This window comes from Silene latifolia, chromosome 3, assembly GCF_048544455.1.
Source record: "Silene latifolia isolate original U9 population chromosome 3, ASM4854445v1, whole genome shotgun sequence".
Classification (NCBI taxonomy): domain Eukaryota; kingdom Viridiplantae; phylum Streptophyta; class Magnoliopsida; order Caryophyllales; family Caryophyllaceae; genus Silene; species Silene latifolia.
The window spans coordinates 3,101,974-3,125,816 of NC_133528.1; the positions used below are offsets into that span (position 1 = coordinate 3,101,974).

Genomic DNA, 23,843 nt, shown 5'->3' on the forward strand with positions numbered 1-23,843 from the left:
GTGTTTGGGGGTGGAGATTGTCGAAGACATTTTTATTCCTACGGTTGTGGGGCCCAAAAACCAATTTCGAATATTATTAGAGACAAGCTCAATAAATTTGAAGGATGGCGTGGGAAGACCATTTGGAAGGTCGTCGTGGGAGTCATAAAGGCGTTTCTTTTCTTCCCTACCTATGTTATTTTTTCAAACTTCACGTGTGATGAGCTAAGGTCATTTCTCGTTTTGGTGGGGCCAGGAGGAAGGTAGGAGGAGGATTTCTTGGGTGGCGTGGAAATAATAAGTATTCATCTATTTTTAAGGAGATTTCCATTTTGGTTCGAGACTTGTTTTATCGAAACAAGCATGGAGGTTGCTTACACCCCAAATGTCCTTTGTTGCTTCTCAAAATTTATCATGGGAAATCGTTCTCGACCTAGTTGAGAACCAATCCTAGTTACACTGATTTATAGAAATTTTTTGAAGGGCTTGGGGACCCTAAAATCCCTAAAATCATGTATGCTTGGATACACAAATTTGGAAGTTGTTTTGGAGGTCGTGGGAGGAAATGTTTTGATTCTCCTAGTTTTTGTTGATGACGGAGGATGGACGGGCATGGGATGTTTCATGTTAGTTGCCTTTCGATTTCGCAATATCGACTAAATAACACACCCCAAGCCGATCATCTATTTTTAATCGGAGCAAACTATAGTGTGAAATCCGTTTGAGACTAGTTTATTGCATCCGTGAGAAATGGATTTGGAACAAACTCAAATGTCCTCGATTAAACTCTTCTTCTTGTCAAAATTTAAATGTGTACTTTAGTGTTAATAGCGAGGATGTCATGTGTCCGTTGTGATTTCAAATTGAGTCATGTTTTGTTTCCCGATTGTATGATAGTTGAAATGTGGGAAGGGCTTAATATGGAATTTGAGGATTTGGTGAGGTCGTGGGGGGTCATGGCGAGGTCTTTGGGTGGAAGGGTGGTGGAGGGAGATGGAGGAGGTTTTTACCAGAGGATGATGGTGGCTTCAGCCATGGGAAGTTAATAGGGTGGTTTTTAAGGAGGGAGTGTCGAGGTGGAAATGAAAAAGGGTATTCATTTATTTTGAAGCAAGCAAGGAGGAGGTGGAGGAGGGAGGAAATAGGCGAGGGCAAGAGGCCCAATGAGGGATGGCGACCTCCAAGATCTACAACACCCGATGGGTTAAACTAAATGTTGATGCGGGGGTGAAGGAAGGCATTGGTGTGGGTGTTGGAGCGGTGTGGAGGGACGATATGGGTAGGGTGTTATGGGGCTTGGCAATGCATAGGAAGGAGAGGTGTGGGAACCAATGGTGGCAAACCGCGGTAACCGTGCTCGATGGAATGGAAGAAGCGGCGAAGGCGGGGCAAAACTTGGTGGTAGAAAGTGATTGAACCGAAAAAGATTTGAAAAGGGATTTTTTTTTTCTTTTTAGCTTTGGATGATATTAACCTTTATGTTCCTCGTTTTCTTCTATTAGATGGTCGCATAAAGTAGAAAGAATAAAATAGCAACGCTCTTGAATTAACCCAAAATCTTTGGATTGAGTGTCTCGAATTGATTAAGCCCAACCTGTTTAAAAAAAAAATGTCCTATGTTGCTTCGAAATTTTATGAGCTCAATCGACCCGTTTATCATTTTTGTTCCAGACCGAGATCCACAATCATTTGTAGTGGTGGGCTTGAAATGGGCCTCTGCTGCCTCTGTACTCACACTTTCCATTTAATTTCATCCATAGTTCTCCACATGTTGGGTCTTTCTCCTCGCCGTCTCTCCGTCACCAATTAAGAAGTTTTCATCTATTTTTAGGAGACTTGATTTTTAAATCCGAGACTCGTTTATCGCGTATCGGCACCCTAAAATCTCATTTGCTTCTCAAAATTTGTGTACCGCTTTATTTTACCCGAGGAACCTCATTTTTATTCCGGCCTTCAACCATATTCGGGAGACCTTTTCGACGTCGATTTTCTAAGCCTCAAGGGTCGTTTCATGTTTTACGCAACCTTTTCGTCAAATGAACATCTCCCTATTTTTAAGAAACGTCACCGTTCCGTAACCCTGCTGATATCGCCGACGTCGTTTCCTCCAAATTAAAACTCATCAATTACTTTCCGAAGAAGTTTTTACTTCCCTAAAATCCAAAATCATGTTTCTTCAAATTTGAAGTCCGCCATGGATGTCTGGCTTCATCGTTTCTTTTTCTCGCTCGCACTAATTCGGTAATTGTTCGTTCTTTTAGGACTGTTTTTCAGTTTCTGTAATTACGTAGAGTATTGTTTGATTCTGATTTTACGATTTGTTTTGGAAGCTGATGCTCGTAAAATGTCGTTTCATTACTCCCTCCGTATCAATCATTTGTTTAGTTTCTATATTATTTAGGAGAGATACCTTAATTAAAGGTAAATAAATGATTAGGGGAGGTCGGGCGCAAAGACGACCAACTGTTTCTAAAACTTCCGCTTATGCCTTTTATTTGTTGCTTATCATTAAGGGTATTTTTATTTTTAAGAGATTTGGAAAAGCAAAAGATTGAATGGAGGTAGAGTAGGCCAAAATTAAAATCCTTGTTTGGATAGCAAAATGAGGGTGGAGGAAACTTTCTTGAAGAGAGACTTGGAGGATCCAAAATTACCCGATCTAAACCTAATCAAACTCTCTCCACAAAACATACCTCAATTGAAGATTTGAAAGAGAAATTGTTATTCATTGATCAAACAACCACATTTCATTCCAATTCCAAAACCAAAATCCAACCCGAATTCTCTCCTTCCCCTTCCCTCTTTCCCCCTCCCCCCCTTTCCCTCCACCGCAATCATTTGTTGGTGGGCAAACACACCCTTCCTATCGAGTCAAACCCGTTCATTACTTCCATCCCTAAGACAATCGGTCCATAGTTCTCTCTTTCTCCTCGCCGTCTCTCCGTCACCATTCACACACGAACTCTGTTACTCTACCTCATGGCGGCCTTCAACCATATTCGAGACCTAAACGACGTCGCATTGAAGCCTCGCTTACTTCGCAACCTCGTCAACGAACATCTCCCTACTGAAACGTCACCGTTTCGTAACCCTGCTGATATCGCCGACGTCGTTTCCGCCATTAAAACTCATCAATTACTTTCCGAAGAAGTTTTTACTTCTGACCAGAAGCTCGTTTCTTCATGGAAGTCCGCCATGGATGTCTGGCTTCATCGTATTCTACTTCTCGCTCGCACTAATTCGGTAATTGTTCGTCTTTTTTTGGACTTTTTTTCAGTTTTTGTAATTTATTGAGTATTGTTTGCTGATGCTCGGAAAATGTCGTTCAATCGTCTGTTTAACTTCTGTATTATTTATGTTTTAAGTTTTAACTTATGTATTATTTACGAGAGATATTTTAATTAAAGGTAAACAAATGATTATAGGACGGAGCGAGTATAACTAATGCACTTCATTTGTTGCTGTCATTATACGAGCAAGTGCATTAGCTCCGTCATAAGGTATCTATGGTGTTACACTGTTACAGAAGAGAAGGCTTCAGCTTATGCACTTTATTTGTTGATATCATTAAACGAGGTGCATAAGACAATTGGACTTTATATGTTGCTATCATTAAACGAGGTTCATCATCCCCGTCATTAGACACTTGTATGTCGTATATATGGTGTTACAGAAGAGTAGACCGACTATTGCAAGAGATGAACATAGGATAGGTTTACACATATATGACACTGTTTTTAAAATTGACAAACTAATTGAGCCGGAAACTGAATTAGTAACTTCTGTAAACTATGATACTGTTATAAAATGACAGTTGTGCTGCGCCTTCCTAATATAGTGCTGTTTCTGTTTACATAATCTAAGTGGTCGTTTGGTACTTTGGTTGCATATAGGATGTTGCAATGTCTAAGAGGTGATGTATCACATGATTTAGAACTCATGTGGATATGAGAAATGTTGTTTGGTTGTATAAGGGAATTGTTATTCATGTAGGTATTCCAACTTACCTAGGGGGCTAGGTAAGCATTTTCCTCCATTATGGAGGAATAAAATTCACGTGATTTTCTAAAGATAAAATGATACTCTAAAGCTTAACCATTTTTGTAGCATTTTATACATGGGAGTATTATTTTCTTCTCCATAATAAAAATTTATATAACATATCTAGATATTTTTGCAACATACTATAATTTCGTACAAACAGTCAAATGGGAAATGGAGGGAGCATAACTTTGGGATTTTTTTTTTTTTGAAGAGAGAGTGAGGTTTATGGAGAAGGCTCAGTTGATGAGCTTAGCTGAAATGGTTTTTGTATATTGGTTTCAGTTCGACTTAAAACAATAAAACAATGCTTCAAATCTGGCTGTATGGAACGATTTGTCTCTACGTAAGGATTGTGTTTCGGGGTGGTGTTAGCTTGCCTTCGCTTTTTTGTAGAAACCTTTTGGGCCTTTTATACTTTTGAAGCTGAAGAGATAACTTTTGAGTGTTCTCATACATAGGAACTTCATGCAAGACTTCCTTTAGGTAATTACAATTATAATGAGCAAAGCTTATATAGATTATGTTTGGTTGGCCGTACTCATTGTTATTTTGGTCCTTGGGTGTAGTCATTGTAACAGTGTTTGTATTCGTTTAGTAGAGATTAAGGCGGGAAATGAAAGGGCGATAAGAGCGGTTAGTAGCTAAGTTTAATTTATCCAATATCAAATGTCACCTTAGTATGTAACCAGTGTTACACGACTAGAGATACTCAATTGCACGTTTACGCTCTCTACATGCTTCCCTTATCTATCCCTTTCACTTCTTGCTCAAACAAGATTCATTGTGTTATAAGGGGCTTTGAGTTGTTGATTCTTTGTCTGCATCTAGCCTGTATTTAATGTTTTTGATTCTGCTGAGAAGTAGTGTGTTGGATGATTTGATGGCAATGGTACTAGTATATAGTAGTTCAGCTAGATAGATCCTTGAATATTTTAATGACTTCAGCACTTTATTTTGGATTGTGCATTGTGTCCTTAAATCTAATTGACTTCAAAAAAACTCTTGTAGCCAGATAAAAGTTGGGCTGGAGTGTGCCTGTTGGGTGTGACGTGCACCGGATGTAGCCCAGAACGCTTTCTTTCCTCATTTTCAGATTGGTTTAACGTGCTCGTACCACATATTCAGGTATGGCCTTGACTATGTTATGACATTTGCATTAATATGTTAGACGAACGTGAACACATGCTTACAAAGAAAGAAGGCGGAACCTAAATTTTTCTTTTTGAGTTTAAGGATTCGTTTTACTGCAAGAAGGGAATCCAAATTTTATAATCTCTAAAGTCCAATTTTTCGAAGTTTGAATTGCAAATGTATCTGGTTAAAATTTTTACACAGTTGGATGAAGGGCTTCTCTAGTATGAGTATCATTTTGAATGCTTATCTGTTATCTGTTTTTTTTTTTTTTTTTTTTTTTTAATTTTTTGCTTAAATTTTGAAGCTCAGTTTGAATTTTGGTTACAAAGCAGAAAATCAGAAGTTCAGTTTGAATTAATCTTAAGGTTGAATGGTCTATTTGTAGCAAATCCAATTATGGCTTAAAACAAAATTTATTGCCTCGTGCATTTTTTTATGGAAATGTCGTCTGTAATAAAAAATCATAGGCTGAAATCGAACCTTCTTTTTTTCCCTATTTGTAGGCTGTTTGCTTTCAAAAAGGTTCTTTAATGTTTGCAAAAGGAAATTCCAGAATTCCAGATCTAGATTAGACCTGTGGTACTGATGAAAAAAATTATGCTAAAAGTTGTACATGGGTCTCATACTCTCATTCGTTTAGTGTCTTTTTGTACATGGATGTCAACTTCCTATCATCCTTTTGATGGCAACCTTTCCTATTTTTTTTTAAAAAGAAAAATTAATATAGTGTAGTTTGGTGTTTCGTGTGAATGATGAGATCACCTGTATATGAACCTACCTTAACTGACTTAATGGCATAAAGTGGATTTATAGTTTCATATGGAGCATAACATATTCATATTTGTGTCTTTATTAGCAATCTGGAGTTTCGGAAACTGTGAGGGTAGCTTCCTGTGCTGCTGCATCAGATCTGTTGACAAGGTTGGTGCTTCTTGTTCATCCAACATTATATCAGCCAGTGTCTGTTTGTGAAAAAATACTCCTGGAAATTTTTAATATGCATTCATATGTTTCATCATCTTAATTTTGGTAATATATATCGTATTTAAAAATAGAAGACTATACCTGAAAGTTCTTATAATGCTAGTGTTATGTTTATGACACTTGTATTTTCCTGGATCATAGGCTTGGGGGATTTTCTAACATAAAGAAGGATGGAATCTCCTGTGCTGGAAAACTTGTACAGCCGATCCTAAAGATGTTAAATGAGGACGCAACTCAGGAGATATCGGTTAGTATATTACGAGCTGCACACATCTTTGATGCCGAATATCTTATTATTTGTGGTGCAATTTTTGAGCTTCAAGCTTTTGACAAGTCGCACTGGCATGAATGGAAACACAGATAACTATATTGAGTGTTTCTAGGAAAGGAGAAGGGAGGGTGGGGGGGCATGCTACGTTTGACTTAAAATGCATTCTCAGCGATTGGAGATAATTTGGTTAATTCGCACTAGGTTATTGTTTGGTGAGGAGAAGAAAATGCCAGTTGTTAATCCTATTCCTTGAAGTCCTTCCTGTCTAACTCATGGTTAACTATCCTTTTTCCCAACCAAAGAACTTCAAATTTGTTCAGTTCATTATGGAATGGAAACGAATCCAAAAACAGATCTTGAAAGGTTGTTGTGTTAACATTGAATTGGAGATCAAAAATAGGGCAAGTGGGCAAAAGTTAATTAACTAAATAACTTCACCAGCACCAGCACCACTAGTGCCACCACCATCAGCGGAACTACTTCACTATCAAAATTTCCGACCAACAAGATTAATTGCTTGATGCCAAGACACGTGGGTGCAATTGTTGGCCTTTTTTGTCACTTTACTGAATGGGGACATTATTTGTATAAGCATTTAAATACTGTCTTTGCATGTGTAAATTGAGTTAGTTTCCAACTTATTTGATATTGTTTGCAGGAAGTAGCAGCCCAATTGCTATACACGGTGTTGATCTACTTTCCATCTTCATTCCATCGTTGTTATGACAATGTGAGCACACTTCACCCTGAATCAGGCTTCTTGCAGGACCATTGCTAGGTTAATATACAGAGAATATGCCTGGGCTTAGTTGTTTGCTTACTCATCCACTGATGTTCAAGGCAATGCTATGCGACTAAGGCGCTAAGTCGCTATGAAGTATGAGATGCATCAATTTCTTTGAAAGCATAAACGTTCTGTATTAAAACATGAGATCTCTATTATCTGCATTTAATTGGTTTTAACGATGTTATAGCAGCAGGTTTAGGATTCATTTCAGACTATTTGTGCTTTGGAGATTGCTTTGTAGGTTTGATGACTGGTTTGATATTTTTTGAATTGTGTTAAACCATACACTCTCAATTTCGCAGGCTGAAGCTGCTATTGTGTCAAAAATCATGTCTGGAAACTGCCATTCTAGTTTGTTGAAGGTACCAACCTTTTTATTCTGCTCTTATTTAAGATACCAGATTATGTTGTATGCTGTGAATTACTTAATAAACAGTAAGTTACTTTCTCCGTGGTATTTCTTTTCAGAAACTTGCGTGCTGCTTAGCATCACTTCCAAAATCAAAGGGAGATGAAGAAAGCTGGTCTCTGATGATGCAAAAGATATTACTATCCTTGAGTGCTCTTTTTGATAGTGTGTTAGAAGGTCTAGAAGAAGGTATTTAGGCAATCTCATTCTTGCATTTTTATAACTACAGTGAGTCGATGTGAACAATAACTTTTGTGAACCTTGTAGATTCAACACGTAGCAAGGCTGTCACATTATTGGTTCCCCCAGGAAAAAGCCCCCCACCACCCTTAGGAGGGCAAATAATTGGAGGACAGGCAATCGACAGTGGGGACAGGTCTCTGCCATCTGTAATATCAGTCATCTCATGTCTGGTGCAGTGTTGCTGCACAATGCTTACAAGTTCTTATCAGGTTCAGGTATGTATCCCCTATTAGTCTTTCCTAATTATATCTCTGTATATAGTACTCATGTTTTATACTCCTCCCTCCATTCATCTGGAGTCGCGATATTTCTGTATGTCGCAAGCTTTATGTGGACAAGTCGAAAGGATATCGTATTTGTCAAATGGAGGGTTAGTTTGAGTAAGAAAGTGAATGGATAGTGGAATCCACATAGTTTTTGGGATGGTACATTATTCTTCACTGTCAAGATGTATTTAAAAAGTAGAAATGTTGTGAATGACTTTCTGAAATAAGAAATGTAGTGTGGTTTGAGTGACTTCAAAAAATAAAATGTAGTGAATTTATATGAATGGGGGGAGTTGTATTCTTATCAAAAGTTTAGTTTTCTATTCATTGTTATGGAAGTCACCGATTGACATATGGTGGCTTGCCTAAGACATTTGTGGATCACTGTTAATCATCACCTTTCCTCTTGTTTCAAGCATAGGTAGTAGTTCCAGTTCGCTCATTATTGGCTATAGTCGGAAGGGTTTTGTTGGTAAATGGATCTTTATCTGAAGCTTTACAGCCATTCACAACTGCAATGCAACAAGAGCTTGTTTGCTTACACCTTCCCGCTCTACACCAAAATGTGTTTGGGGTACTTGATGCACTTCATAAGGGTTTACACAGGTAAACTATTGTGCTAAATTGTTTAGGCATTCATGTTCTTAGTTATGATGTAATGCTCGTTTGCTTTGGATACTTATCCTTGACTTTTTTTCTGCAGCCAAGTGGTACCTCATGCACCAGAAATTGTATGGCTTTTGATAAAGTACTTTGAACGATGCCAGCTGCCAGAGCTAAGAACTAAGGCTTACACAATTTTTAAAACATTATTGATCTCAATGGGGGCAGGTAGGTTAAAGCAAATTTTTACTATAACTATTTGGTCTCGAATGTAGATATTTAAGGGGTTAAATGTGCATTAAAAATATCTATGGGCATTGTGTGTGACATATGACCTACCTTGTTACAAATGACAAATTGACAAACATTGTCCAATTTTATGTTCAAGACAAGTGGACCTATTGTGATTTTAATTTAAAATGAAACTTTTACCTATTGATATCCAGCTTCAGAGAAGAGCAGGGGGTGAAGGCCATGCATTGTCTTAAACCCGTCACTTATTGATATTGATTCTCTTTTGTTGATAGAACTTTTACCTATGTTTTGGGTATTTTGCAATGTTTTCCTCACATCTTGTGATCTACTTCTTCGATTCTTCGATTTCACCACTGTACTTTGTCCGCCAATTCTTTGGATTCTTACCATTTATCTTTTGGGTGAATTTCTGCTTCTTTTCTTTTTAATTTTTTTTTTTTTAAAAGCATAATTATATTAAATCCCTCTTCTAACTTGTTTGTACCCCATAAGGATTCTGTTTTCTTGGTGTTTTCGGTTTTCCCCAAACCCAAATCATAAGAAATCACAGAATCGGAGGAAGTAGTCTAGCCAATTTTGGGGCCAAAGAAGGGCTGCAAGATTAGGTTGCTGATTTTACCATGGTTATTGAAACTCAACTCAAAAGGCTGGTCTGTCTCCCTAATAGATTTTCTGCTGCCCTGTTGTAGCAAAAACTCTGGTTGTAGGAATCAGGGTTTATGCTCGAGGAGAGATTCTCTCTTTTTCGAGTGTGCTTGAGTGGTGATGTCAAACTTCTGCAACCACTTTTTTCCCCAACGTGTCACTGTTAGTTTCTTGTGGAGTTCATTGTATCTCCAGAAAATATTATGAGTGTTCATTTTTTTTGCCAAGTGTTGCATTGAATTATCGGATTATCAAGCTGTGGTCTATTCTTTTGCTCTGTACCCTAACCCGTCTGGCATTCGACTGATTGTATTTTTCTCTTTTTGATGCTTGTTTATATATACACCAGGAATGGCTCTATACATATCTCAGGTAGTGATCGACAACGGAATGAGTGACCTGAAAGTTACAAATTTTAACTGTGATAAAGAACTTTCCAATGAAGTATCTGCCGAACCATCTCAATGGCATCACAGGAAGAAAAGAAAGCAGACATCTGCTAGTGGGCCATTGGTGGAACAACAGGCTTCATTTTGCTCGGAAATGAAAGTACGACAAGAGCACCAAGCATCTGTTTCATTGAAAATAGCTGCCGTAGAGGCGTTGGAGGCACTTGTGATTGTGGTATGTTTATTTATATATATATATTTTTTTCTCGCCAAGGCATTAGCATTTGCAATCAGAAAGGATGCTATGTCATTCTTAGTAGGTTTCTGTTGGCTTGGATCTTTTTAATGACAACGATTTTCCATCTTGTTTGTGATCCTCTTGATGGGCCCTCTTATTGTCCTATGTTTTTGAAATCTATATTCAGTAGTGGTTTTGAACTTTTGATATGTTGTGTGGATATAGAAGACCGGCAGTATTTGGGATTCATACATTGTATGGTTAAAAATACTCCCACATTCTTACATGTCAACTTTCCACATTACTTAGTTCCTATAGTTCCGAATTCATAGCTTAAAATCTCAGATAATTAGAAGGGTATTCCTCCATGATCAACAAAGGAAACCCTCTGTGCCATAGGCACGCTGTAATATTTTATTTCTAATCTACAAGTGTTCATTATGTCCATCCACATCATAAATAATCTGTGTGCGAAATTCAGAATAGTCGATAACTAGTACTCCCTCCATCCATCTTAGGATGTTGCTTACATTATTGATTATTCAGATGTCACTTGCATTAAACAAGATCCAACTTTGACTAGAAAGATTTCTCAAAGTAGACTTTCCAAAAATGTAACAGGCTGACATTATGAAAGCACATTTAAAACTGAAAGCTGAAAAGAATTGAAAAGATTATATTTGGTCGACATTTTTGTCAATATCATTGAGATCCTACTTCCTTCTCTTGTTAAAGATTTAGAAGATGGAATAATAATCAGTTTGGACCTTGTATTTTCCATGAAACTGATAGAAAGTTTAGACAGACAATAATGTTGATGATATGCGCTAGGAAGGCAGATTTTTCGGCAGAATGCTTAATTGATATGTCCTTTCCCTCCCTTTTATTCAGAAGGGAAGTAGGTGACAGTGGTAGGATTTAAATTGTTTCTGAAAAATTCTCGAGGGGTTCAACCTGGAACCAACTTTTCTACATATCATTTGCATATACATTACCGTTCATGGATAAATAAGTGCTTAAAATTAATTTGTATGCTCTGCCATCATTGAGTGTCGAAGTGTGTGATATCGGTTCTCTTGTGAAGGAATGCTTAGTAAGCTTTGGTCGTTTTTGGCGGGTGTTCCTATCCATTGGTTTGGGAATGGTTCGTATTGGCTTGGCTTAGTGTTCAAGTTTGGGTATGCTTTAGATCGGAAAAATACTGTGTCAATGTAAAAAATGTTCAAAAAAATTGGGATTCAAGTATTATGGAAGTCTCTTTTTGGTTGAGAAGGGAGCAGTGGATATCCCTAATAGGTATTGTGTCGCACTTGCAAATTAGCTACTCTAGATGTCTTAGCCTAGTGGTTAAGATGTAGGTAGGTATAATGGACATAGGTCCCAGTTTCAAAGCCAAGAGTGCAACCCCCATTTTTAGGCGGTTTGGCAGCAATTATACTGGAATTACTGAGATCAGGCTGCGACATTAGGTTCTGGGGACAACTCTCAAACAGAAATTTAATACCATTATTTGTGAGAATGTCTTAAATTTGAAATGTATGGAGCAACATTTAGTTCTGTTAGTTTTACAGAAGCATCAATTGATTTCCTATTGTAGCTACCTCACCTGCACTATTTGATGTGTCTTTTCAGGGGGGTGCTTTGAGGTCGGACAGTTGGAGGAGTGATATTGATAATCTCTTGATGGCAGTTGCGACGAATGCTTGTAAAGGATTCGGGAACCATGTTGGCAAGCCTAGCCTTTTGAGTGGGCCTGGGACAGCTTCAGAGGAATTCCAGCTTGTGGCTCTGCGTGCACTCTTGGCTTCTCTCCTTTCTCCAGCCAGTGTTCGACCACCTTACCTTGCTCAGGGTCTTGATCTTTTTCTCAAAGGTAACTTAGGCGTGAAAATTTGTTCAAATCTCTGCTTTTTAAACCATTTATCGTAATGAGTCTAAGCATTTCAATAGTGATTCTGGAATTGTCAATATGGATTTAACAGCTCCATCATACTAAATGCTTGCCACTAATGTGCTGCATTCCTTGAGATATACTCCCTCCGTCCACTCAATAGTGATTGGGAATGGAGGGAGTCAGGGAGCATCTTTTTTTTTTTTTTTTTGCTTAGGAAAATCTGTTTACTATTATTAATGCATTATTCTTAATTTGTTAATTAAGCTTTTTTGGTTTCCGTTACAAATGGAGCTGAAGACTCAATATTCTTTAATCTAGAACACGAAGGAAAAAGCAAATGACTCACTAAAATGTCTGTTCTTGTTTTGCTATGAATGTAGCAGCAGCCATAAAGCTGCATATCTGACTAACTGCCCTTAAGTCGCCATTTGCTCGGGGCTATGTTGTATTCTTAATTAGACTGCTGACAAATTTCGCACTACAGTTCAGGCTAACTTTCTAATCTCCTGAGAAAATTTAAACCAGTATATAATGTTTAGGTGTGGGTGTCTAGTTTATCTGGCGTCTGCTATTTGTCTTCCTCTGGTAGCATTACCCATAAATTACTCCTTTAAGATTTAATTTTATTTAACAGGTAAGCAAAATGGTGGAACAAGGGTTGCCGAATTTTGTGCTCAAGCCCTTCTAGCCTTGGAAGTGCTTATACATCCAAGGGCGCTTCCTCTTGTAGACGTACCCTCACAAATAGGGAATAGCTTCTCTTCTGGTGGCTCAAAACACAGGGCAATTCCTTGGGATAGTAAAGTTCTCGGAGTTTATCCTGATGTTTATGACGTTCTGGATTACGTCAACATGGAAGATGGTTTCGGATCTGAAACCCTAGACATCTCCCAACCCCAAGAGCCAAATGTCTCAGACGATTTGTCAGACAAGGTCGCACCATCGAGCATTGACGATAAAATAGAGGGACATAAGGATCTAGTCATGCTAGATGTGCCACATAGCGCAGAGCCCAATCAGACGCTATCTGGCGATGTTCCTCTTAGTGTTGACACTCCTGTGCTGCCAGCCTATCCCTCGTCAGATCTACGAGCTGAGGTTGAAAAGGCCGTTACCTGTAATACTTCCGAGGGTTCCAAAAACGTAAGTTAGAGGACGATGGCGAATCGTCTGATTCATTTCCTGATATTGTTGACGCAGATCCAGATACAGATTCGGATTAAGCAGATGGTTTTAATAGAGCGGCTCCTTGTACTGAACAATGAGTATTTATTTGCAGCAAAATTTTGACTAATCAATATTTTATGATAATCCAGATTGTTAGCTTTTAGATTTTTTTTTTTTTTTTTTTTTTAGGGGAGGCCATATCACAAATTTGCTTAACAATAAAACAGGTTAAATGTTATCCACATGGACAATTAGAACAAATCTTTTGTGTTGGGTTGTGCTCTTTCTTGACACGATTTACTCAATCATGTACTCATTTTCCACAATTGTCCCTCTCATATTTTCACCCACTCTCCCACCCTTTCAAAAAGATACCATAAATTACAAATCTCAAACCTCCATCACCACCACCTGCTGTCGCCACCCATTTGCACCGCTCCTCCCCTCGCCGGACAACCACTACCACTGCATCCCCTCCATTCTCCCTACCTCATTGGTCCCTTAACCATCATATTGTCACCCCTCGCTATTCTATTCTCTCTCTCTCTCTCTCTCTTCGTCGCCCACCCCCGTGCTACCACTGCCCACCAGCAGTCGCGCATCTCCCCACGCCACCACCACCTCTTGCCTACCATCAGCACTCGCGCATTCTCATGCGCATCCGCCAGATCTTGCCTGCCACTACCCTTTCTCACAAACTCTAATTGAAAAAAATCAGAATCCTAATCGGAAAAAATATCAGAGGAAACATTATGAAAAACGTTCATGATTAAGCAAATTATGTCCCTGGAAGAGCGGTGACGTTTGTTTTTCCCAATGAAATCTCCGTATTTTATTTCTCCCACATAAACATATTTGATCGGTTTTCGCGCACACACACAAAAACATACTTAACCGATCTTAAGCTTAAGAAAGAAATACCGTCTGGTGAGAAGTGTCCTAAAACAAAAGGAAACCGTCTTTGTTTATGACGATCACAAACTTGTGATCTCCCACTTGCCCTTTTATCTCACGTTCAAATGTCGGCGGGCGGGTATACCGGGTCGCCCGCACCCCCCAAGTGATGGGTAAGTGTCCTAAAACAAAATGGGTCATGGGGCGGGGATGGATTTCGCATCTTACCCACCTAATACCCGCCTACCCGTCTTTCATTAAAAAAATTAGTAGGATTATAATAATTTTATAAATCTTATTTAGTTATAGTTAAGATATAATGATAATAATAGCTATTTTATAAAGTTTTTTACTAATTTATTTGGTGAAAAATTAAAATTATAAAGGTAAATTAAAAAAAATGGAAATTAATAGTGATTAAAGCAACTTTTATGAAAAAATTTATCTAAAATTATGGTGTAGCTTATAGTTTTTTTATTTTTTAGGTCATCCTTTGCCGCAGTGAAGGGGTTTAACCCTTGCTGTTAAAAAAAAAAAAAAAAAAAAAAAAAAGGGGTTTAACCCTAAAACCATCGACACAACCCAAAACCCTGTACTCTTTCATTTCTTCCTGCAGTTCATTCCCAGTACCCCCCACACTGCTACTTAGGTAAACACATTTGCTCTTTCAAATTTCAATGTTTTCATTCACCTTAATATAGTTTATTACTTGTAATTTGCATACAATTGATGTTTAAAATGTCAAATTATCCATTAAAATCACTGTTTTATTTCCTGCAAATTAGGTCAATCGCAACAAAAACATTAAAACCAGTAGCAACAGCAACTGAACTAGTATCAAAACCAAAAACCCAGGAAAAAAGGGACAAAATTTCTTCAGAAAAAGAGGAATCTGTGATTACCCTTTTGAAAAAACATAATTTTACTGATACCCAGATAGCTATTCTTGAAAAAAAAAGTCCTCAGATTTTTAGATTTAAAGTAGAATCAATTCTTGAACCTAAATTGAACTTCCTTAATGAAAATGGGTTTGTGGGTAGTCTTTTAAGTGATGTAATTGTTAAGAATCCATCAATTTTACGGTATAGTTTGGTTAATCAGTTGATTCCGAATTACGAGTATTTGAGAGAGTTGATGAAAATTGATCAGTCCACAAGTGTGGCTGTTGTTAGGAAGGCTCCAAGGATATTGACTAAGGATCTTAGGAAGTTTTTACAGCCTAATATAGATGTTTTGTTAGGGGAAGGAATTCCAATGAGTAATATTTTGAAACTGTTAACTTTGCACCCTACGTCGTTGCTGCAGTCTGTTGATAGGATTCAGTACGGGGTTGCGACTGTTAGAGAGTATGGGGTTGAGCGGAGTGAGAATATGTTTATTTATGCTTTTCGGGTGGTTATGTCGATGACTGAGTCGAATTGGAAGAAGAAAATGGGAATCTTTAAGAGTTTAGGGTGGTCTGATAAAGATATTGCGTCTACCATGGCACATGGACCGTCTTGTTTGGCGTTGTCAGAGGAGAAACTGAGGCGCGCCTTTGAGTTTTTTGTTAAAACTATGGATCTTAAACCGGAGGATGTGATTAATAATCCCATCCTATTTACGTATTCGTTGGATAAAAGGACTATTCCAAGGTGTAAAGTTGTTATGGCATTGAAAGAGGAGAATTTGCTGAAAGACTTGAGTATACCTACATTACTCAGTATGAATGAAGACAAATTCGCTCAAAAGTTCATACTGAAACATCCAACCCATTCTTCGAGTCTTTGGAATCTCTACCGGGGTGCTGTTCCTGTCTGATTTTGAAGTAAGTCCTATCTACAGTTGAATTCTCTTCAAGTTTTTAGTATATATGTTGATATGTTGATAGCATTAGTAATGTAATGATTGTTGTTGAATCTTTTTGAATTTACACTCTTGCCTCTAACTAAATGACCTTAATTCGCGTATAGATAGGATCGATTCTTGTCAGCATTCACCTTGCTTATAATATTTACCAGAAGGAGCTCTGTAAGCTACGTGCCATGCTTACCAGAAGGAAATCAGAATTTTTTGGATAATGAGGGTTTATAGGCAAATTAATTAGGGATTTAGCGTTCATTTAAAACTATTTTGTTCCAATGGGTCCACATCATCACTTTTTTTTTTCCAGTTTTTTGTGAAGCCGCTAACTTGTATCCCTACCATTTTTATAGTACCAACGGCAAGTTTTAGAAAAATACCGACCTTAGCGGCTTCTCATAAAAACTGGAAAATAAAATAAAAGTGATGACGTAGACCCATTGGGCCAAAATAGTTTCAAATGGACGCTACTTCCGTAATTAATTTGCTAATAAACCCTCATTATCCAAAAAATTCAGGAAATCAAGTTACCCATGGTTTGAATTCGCACTTAATGACATGATACATCATACGAGACAGCACATAATATAGATTTTAGGTCATTGTGTATCGGTATCTTTAGAGTCCTATTCGAGTAATCTGATGGATGCAAGTCCGTTGGAACTGATCAAAGCACATGATTAGATGAAAAGCGGCCTGTTCATTTACTTTTGTGACATGTTTACTTTCCTTGGTTAGTTAGATGGATTAGCTGTCGTCTTTCCTGATCCCTGATGACTTGTCATCGTATACATTATGGCTAATCTGGCTTTGATTGAGTTGTTCTTGGGTCTCTTTGCTAGAGATGATCTTTAAGGATAGACAAAGAAAATTAGCATACTGTTCTCAAATTGTTTGTTTATGGAGTCCCAGACCATAACTCTAGATCTTGAACCATACAGCGAGTATAGTTGTCAAAAGAAAAAAAAATGCTAGTGAATGTAGAATAGTTTCTTGATGTACTATCAGCAATCAATGATGCATCTTGGGCGGTTGTTAGCGTTGAAGAGTGTGGTTGCAGAGAAGAGGGTGGCCGTTAATAGGCCCCAAGCTCTAGCATCTACTTTTGATCTCCGAGGTTGTTTGTGGTTTGTTAGTTGTTTCCAGGAAGCCAACCAAAGGAGGGTATCAACAGAACAAGGACCTTTCAGAGCTACTCTATATTTATATATCATCAATAACAATTTCGGTTCTGTGTAATGGGTAAATGAGTCTGCCTCACACATGTAATGTGTGAGACGATCTTCTAAGAGACTAACTTCTCAGTTTTTAGGCGACTGATATTGTTGATTGGAGTGTGTCTTTAGTAAAAAGTGTCTCAGGTTTCAGGAGAGCTTATCGGTCCAAATCTGGTGTAGTTTCCTGGTTAATTAACTATTTTCTTTTTTGTTATCGATTTTTCTAACACGTGCACTTAGGGCAACAATACCCCCACCAGGCAGCAGGCCGCTACAACTATCGGAGCATTAATGTAAAAATGATTGGGATAGCTGACATGAACCATCCTTTGAAATCATCCACTTATAATTGTCCGGAAACAGTAACATTAAAAGGTTCTCTGATTGAACTGCGTAGACGATAATAGCTTTTAAGAATTTTAAGTCAGCGTGGTTGTAGATGGTCAAGGTTCGAGACTGACTTCTATTATAACATGCATATGTCATGTTATTTCACCCCCGGTATTGATCTTGGCTTCAATCCTGGTTGTGTGACTAAGTAAGCCACATTAGAAGAAATTTACCAAGTTAATATATCGGAAGAACCATCTACACTTTCCTACAAGGCTACAACTAACTACCAATTTTCTGTTACAGATCGGTGAACCATTAAATGGAGTCGCTGGAAACTTACGAGCTTTGGAGTCTTGGCTGGGCGATATAATTGCATTGCAGGGAGGATGGTAGATAGAACTTGGGATAGATAAACGGAGCATGTTTTATTTAATTGATCGCAAATTTTCCTGGAGCTTAGTCTGGCTTCCGACTTGGGCATTTACCCTTTGTGGACTAGGTTTAATGGCAATGTGAGTTTTATTTGATTCGTCACAAATGAGAATTTGTGTTTTTAGACCTAAATGTTCTTTGTCATCTAATTAACGTTTTACTTTCATCCTTATGATTAATAGTCTTGGAACTCGTCTTATAACTCCCGAGTTCCAACCTCTCTAGTCTCTCGTATTCCCTCTTCGTTTTAAGTCGCCACAATTTTTCTTTTTGGGATGTTCAATTATTTTCCCTCAACAATAGTTAGACTAGATAAACTAGTTGTAAGTGGAAGAGGCCTGAAATATAGAAAATATAGGAATTCTAATTTGAAACATAAATTCATAAATTTATTTGAATGGATGGATGGAATATATAGAGGTTTTAAATTTTTTTTTTTTTTTTAAAAAAAAAGAGAGATTTAGGATATACAGAGTAGTAGCATAAATACCGACTATCCAGTGATATAATAAGCGTTGTACACCACCATACATTTATCCGAGCTATTACTCGTTTCATGCACCAATACTGTCTCCGTCAACGAGTAATGCTACTAAATACACTAATCTTGTATCTCAACTTCAACCCTTTCCTCTCACAAGACAATTCTATGTTGCTAAATTTTGCTTCATTCAATTGAAACAAATTCTCATTTGTGACAGACACAAATTCAAGCGGTTATATAACTTGCTCTATAAAAAATGTAATGGTATTGGGGGTAAAATTTATATAGTACTCGTATTGAACATCATATGCTAAATCAAATATCTCAAGATGTCGTAGCGTGAAGCAGTGATCTAATAATCGCTTCCGGCATCCCATTTGCAAGCGAAAACATATGGCCAGCCCCCGGTATCTCATGATACTGAATCCATTCAAGTTTTTGGGCAATGTACCTTTGCAGTGTTACCGGGACAAGAGCATCATCGTCACCCTGCCATATGTGCACTGCTCCGTTCTTGTCTGGTATTGGGTTCGAGAGGTTCATTGGACTGAAATCCCATTTTCCAAAGCCAATTATCATGTCTCGGTGGAGGGACTCGTACATGCCTTGTTGAATCACCTGCGCCTGCCAAAAAGTCGAGGTTTCCATAATTCGTAACAGAAGAAACTCAGGCCAATGCCGAGTTCATGCTAGCTCAACTTGCAAAGTCATAGCTCAACTTGTCGAGTTTGGAATTCGTGACCAAGAGATATGGTCACTCAAAGTTTGTTCGGTAAAAAAAACTTTTGACGTACAAAAACTCCTAGCCATGGGATCCAAATACGACAATTTTTTTTTTAAATCGTAGTTCTCGGAAAGATAATCGATTTGAAAAAAAAAATTATCACTTTCTGAACTCGTAGACGCGAGTTATAGACTCTTAAAGTTTTCTGGAACAAAAAATTGGGTATTTCGGCCAAAATTCGAAACTTCAAGGGTACCGCGTGCATTTTCCCTTTTTCGAAAGAAAATAAAAACAGTTAGGAAGTTGAGACTTTTGATAAGCGAAAATGTTCTGAGTAACGAGATGAGTAATTGTAATTTTACGAACAATGTCAAATTCCTGTTATCAGAACTTATTTACTAAACTCGTCTGATGATGTTTCAAGTGAGCTTACCCTGTGTTCTGCAATGTAAGGAACAGAAGAAAGAAGTCGATAATCCTGCGCACTTAATGCAGCCCTTCCAGCAGCAACACTTGAACCAGGGAAGAATTTTTGAGTGTTCCACCAGTAAGTTAGCCATGGAATATAGTGAACAACTCTTTGGGCCCACTTGTCCTCTGGGAACTGTTTATGAAAAGCTTCTTCCGATAAGTTAGCCGGAAACCCATCCCACCAATAATTCACCACTGGTGCTATGAGTACCGCTCCTGCTAGCCTGCATTGACATTCCAACATAGATCACCGTGATACAAGTATAAATTTCATTTTCAGAGTGGAACCACGAAACCCTATTCCGCTTTCCGGCTAATATGAGAGCATACCTATGTGGAATGTATTTCAAGGAGCCCCAAACAGTCTGCCCACCCATGGAAAACCCAGCCAAATAAAATTTATCACCGAGGTTTAACTGGTCTGCAAGATCTTCAATATCCCGAGTCATGCTCTTTAGTGTTCTGTTTGGATCAGGATCACTCTCTCCATATCCCGGCCTATCAAAAGAAACTATGCACACTCCCAACTCTTCAAAAAATTTCTGAAATTGGACAAAAAACCGAAATCTAATGAAGTCAAACATTTTCAACTGAAAGCGTAAAGCTTCCCAAAATAACGAGAACTGATTTTGTCTGCTCAAACCGATACCTGAGGAAGTCTATACGCAATCACGACATCATGCCTAGCATTACCAAAACCGTGAACAAATATGATCTTATGTTTTGCATTCTCCCTTGGCACCCCAATCTCTTTGTATGCCAAATATCTTCCGTCCCTTAGCTTTACCCTTGGTGCCGTTATTCGTGGGCCACCCGGGAATCCACATAATCGTGGTGATGGGGGTAGGTGAGACTGATATATCCAAGTTGCGACTATTACTGCGAACAAGAGTACTGCAACTTTTCTGATGCGTATCCTCATTTACTTTTAAATAGAATGACCTGCAATGTAATCAACGCATGTCAATACTGCAGCTGCAATACAGTATATAGGGAACAGACGGAACATAGTATCTTCCGTTTTCATATGCTAAGATTTGAGCTAATTCAATATCGGTGCCTTTTACTAATTCAACTATGGTGACTGAAAATTTGAGTCAATTATGGTGACCATGGGATCTTTTACCAAAGTGAGCAATAGCTTGATCATCAGGTCATAACAATTAGTGAAGCTCATCGTATCGAAGTGGAATTAGCTTCAACATTAGCACAACAACAACATCAGAGTCTTAATCCCAGAATGATTTGGGGTCGGCTGACATGAATCATCCTTTAGAACCGTGGAAAATTTATGACCATTTTAACGACATCGTATATTCAAACTATTCCAGAAATGCAAACTACCACCTTGAACCCAAAATATCCAAATAATGCAATTCATTTAGCTATTGAGATTCAATGGACTAAATTGGACTTAAAACATGATTCATATAAGCATATTATTGTAAGATAGGCGATGTAAACCAAGTAGTTACTCCTCCCGTCACCAATTGGTTTTAGGATGAAACAATTTATGAAGCGGACTATTTCTCCTCCTTACCGGCGTGGCCAACACCCTTTTCATAGATTTTAACAAATGGGAAGATGAATATGAATGAAAGGGCTGGGCCACACCCAAATGGAGGAGAGAAAGCCTGCTTCATAAGTTCAAGAAGGTTCCACCCTAAAATAGTCGATGTAAACCAAGTAGCTACCTCTCCCGTCACCAATTGGTTTTAGGATAAAACCGCTTATGAAGTGGACTATTTCTCCACACCCTTTTCATAGATTTAACAGATAGACAGATGAATATAAATGAAAGCAACAAGAAAAATTGCCACCCAACTAATTTTCTCAAGAATCATTGAGCAAAGAAGAATCAAATCATGTATTTAGTTAATTAACTTAAATTATGATTATGAACTATATAGTTTAAACAAAATATAGGGAGGGAAAAATCATACCCAATAAAAGTTGATTTGAGAAATGGTGGTAGAAAATTGCAGAAGTCTCAGCAAGCAGAGTTTCCCACAAGTTTATGGTTACTGAAGTTAGCAGTAATATACTATTTCCGTTTTAACTATTTGTTTATCTTTTATATTTGTTCTGACGAGTTTTTTTATAATAGTAATTAAAGATAACAGATATGATTAGAACCAAAAAAATATCAGTTTGTTCAAGAGTGGTGGCATTTGTTGAATCACAAATTCAAGACAAATACTATCTCTTTTAAATTTAAAACGGATAATATCCATCTTAAACAAGATTTATTGTGTAATATTGTGATTGAGATTGAGATTGTGATTGTGATTGTGATGAGTGTAATAATAGTCAACAACTACACCAGAACAATGAATATGTATGTATTGTGTGTATTTTCAGGTTTGGTATTGCATTCTTGCCTGTTGGTGTACTACTACTTACCTGCTAACTTAAGTACGATCCAATGGGGAACTAGCAGCATGGCATAGGCCCGGACGCTCGCTTCTACTGGACAACACTTTTTCGAAATGTTTAATTGGAAAATTTCGGCTTTTGTCTATTTGGTGTGAATCTTACGATATCACTAGTAGTCGTAACGAGATTTTGAAGACCTAATTTTTAAATCATGTTTCTATTAGGATTAATGTTCTTTATTTTACATTCGATATTGTGTTCTTTATATACTTGAAAAAAAAGAGTGAGAACTGTAAAAGGTTTCGTCCTTACCGATAAGTGTATCGGGAAATAAGTGACATAAAAAGATAACAGATGAATTTTATTCATTTCTACTTTGTTTTTAAGTCAGAGAATCATTGTCAGGAAAAAAATCAGAGAGTATAATTCACAAAAAGAGTATGCATGCTTGATGGGAGGGGTTGTACATGTAGCTATTAGCTAGAGAATACTCTACTTGTGTCTAGGGGTGGTCATCAATGCGGGTCGGCCGGGTCAAAGGGTGGGTCGAGCTTGACTTGGGAGGCCCGAAACCAGCCCGATATTGAGGGTGGGTCAGGCCGGGTTGAGGCGGGTCAGGTTGGGCGGGTCAAAGGCGACCCGTTAGGGAGTTTATGGCGGGTTTTGGTTCGGGTCTAGGTTGGGTACGGGTTAGGACGGGTCTGGCTTGGCTTTGAGGACCCGGAACTGGCCCGAATAAAAGGCAGATCAGGCCGAGTCCATGCATGGGTTAGGCGGACCGGGTTTAAACACGGGTCATAGGCAGCCGGGTCCGGGTCAGCCTTGCTGACCCGCACTAATGACCGGTCCTACTTGTGTCGTTTTAAGTTAATCACTTGGATTGATTTTTTCTGTAATGCTTATTTGAGTTTATTTGACAACAACACTATTTTAACTTTTGTTATGCATGCTGATGACTTAAAACGATAATTGTAGAGAGAACGCATAATCATGTTATCTCACTCTATGCTAATCTTTGACCTAACAAATTAATAAACCACAATTCATGCATGGTGATGGGTTAAGGTGGTCGTAAGATCCAATTAATTTTATCCTTAAACATAATACATTAACCCTAATCAATCTAAATCATTTATTTATAATCAAATTATCATTATTTTTTTACTTTTTCGGCGATATATACATTAAGTTTTATAATAACAATTGTACAAAGTAATTTCTTAAATTGGTAATGAAGCCGCTCATTGTATGGCTCACTACTTACCGCTTGACTACTCGACTCGGGTGTGGGATGATTGTTGTCCTGAGTTGATGGCTAGTGTTGTAGCAACCGACTTTGTATCGGCTTCTGATTAAATAAATAAATCGTTGTTTCTCTCAAAATAAAATAAAATAATTTCTTAATTTAAAACACTAATAATATAGGGGGACGTGCTTTTTCACATACGAATTTTACTCTTTCACATACGTCTTTTACAATTTTACCCTTGTCATTTTTTTCATTCCTTCACCAATTGTTCTTTTTCCTCCTTTCACTCATCTCCTTTCACCACCAACACCCCTACTCCGTAAAGCCAACTGCCGGCCAACGTTGGCTAACCTCGCTCCGGCCGACTTCTTTCTCCGTCAGTGTTAGCAATACATGTAACCGTGTAAAAATCGAAACTAAACGATCAAGAGATAATTGATAAACAAAATCAAACTGCGTGTACTCCGTATTATACTGTACTTAATACCTACAACATCAAAGCATCGCATAATA

At 37.9% G+C, this 23,843-nt stretch overlaps 3 protein-coding genes across 3 annotated transcripts; 2 read left to right on the forward strand and 1 right to left on the reverse strand.

Annotated features, from left to right (window-relative positions):
- Positions 1-2,889: 2,889 nt before the first annotated feature.
- LOC141646758 (uncharacterized) lies at positions 2,890-13,569 on the forward strand. Its single transcript, XM_074454701.1, has 13 exons — positions 2,890-3,222; positions 5,032-5,148; positions 6,014-6,078; positions 6,283-6,388; positions 7,071-7,142; positions 7,502-7,561; positions 7,668-7,797; positions 7,876-8,066; positions 8,539-8,723; positions 8,821-8,948; positions 9,970-10,244; positions 11,880-12,120; positions 12,776-13,569. Exons 1-13 carry the CDS (start codon positions 2,959-2,961, stop codon positions 13,291-13,293), a joined length of 2,352 nt encoding a protein of 783 aa, XP_074310802.1. The 5' UTR covers positions 2,890-2,958; the 3' UTR covers positions 13,294-13,569.
- A 1,202-nt stretch (positions 13,570-14,771) lies between these two features.
- Positions 14,772-18,212, forward strand: LOC141646759 (transcription termination factor MTERF8, chloroplastic-like). The gene is made up of 2 exons (XM_074454702.1): positions 14,772-16,009; positions 17,898-18,212. The coding sequence occupies exon 1, from the start codon at positions 14,932-14,934 to the stop codon at positions 16,000-16,002; it is 1,071 nt and encodes a 356-aa protein (XP_074310803.1). The 5' UTR covers positions 14,772-14,931; the 3' UTR covers positions 16,003-16,009; positions 17,898-18,212.
- Positions 18,213-18,717: 505 nt separating this feature from the next.
- LOC141646765 (uncharacterized) lies at positions 18,718-21,751 on the reverse strand. The gene is made up of 5 exons (XM_074454708.1): positions 21,649-21,751; positions 20,355-20,647; positions 20,036-20,247; positions 19,668-19,929; positions 18,718-19,134 (listed from the first exon to the last, which is right to left on the reverse strand). Exons 2-5 carry the CDS (start codon positions 20,625-20,627, stop codon positions 18,835-18,837), a joined length of 1,047 nt encoding a protein of 348 aa, XP_074310809.1. The 5' UTR covers positions 20,628-20,647; positions 21,649-21,751; the 3' UTR covers positions 18,718-18,834.
- Between the last annotated feature and the right edge of the window lie 2,092 nt (positions 21,752-23,843).

Coding starts and splice junctions, on each gene's coding strand:
- LOC141646758 (XM_074454701.1), top strand. CDS start 2,959: ATGGCGGCCTTCAACCATATTCGAGACCTAAACGACGTCGCATTGAAG. Junction 7,798..7,875: donor GTTAGAAGGTCTAGAAGAAG/GTATTTAGGCAA, acceptor TGAACCTTGTAG/ATTCAACACGTAGCAAGGCT. Junction 8,949..9,969: donor ATTGATCTCAATGGGGGCAG/GTAGGTTAAAGC, acceptor TATATACACCAG/GAATGGCTCTATACATATCT.
- LOC141646759 (XM_074454702.1), top strand. CDS start 14,932: ATGTTTAAAATGTCAAATTATCCATTAAAATCACTGTTTTATTTCCTG.
- LOC141646765 (XM_074454708.1), bottom strand. CDS start 20,627: ATGAGGATACGCATCAGAAAAGTTGCAGTACTCTTGTTCGCAGTAATA. Junction 19,930..20,035: donor TTGAAATACATTCCACATAG/GTATGCTCTCAT, acceptor ATGTCAATGCAG/GCTAGCAGGAGCGGTACTCA. Junction 19,135..19,667: donor CTTACATTGCAGAACACAGG/GTAAGCTCACTT, acceptor ACTTTTTGGCAG/GCGCAGGTGATTCAACAAGG.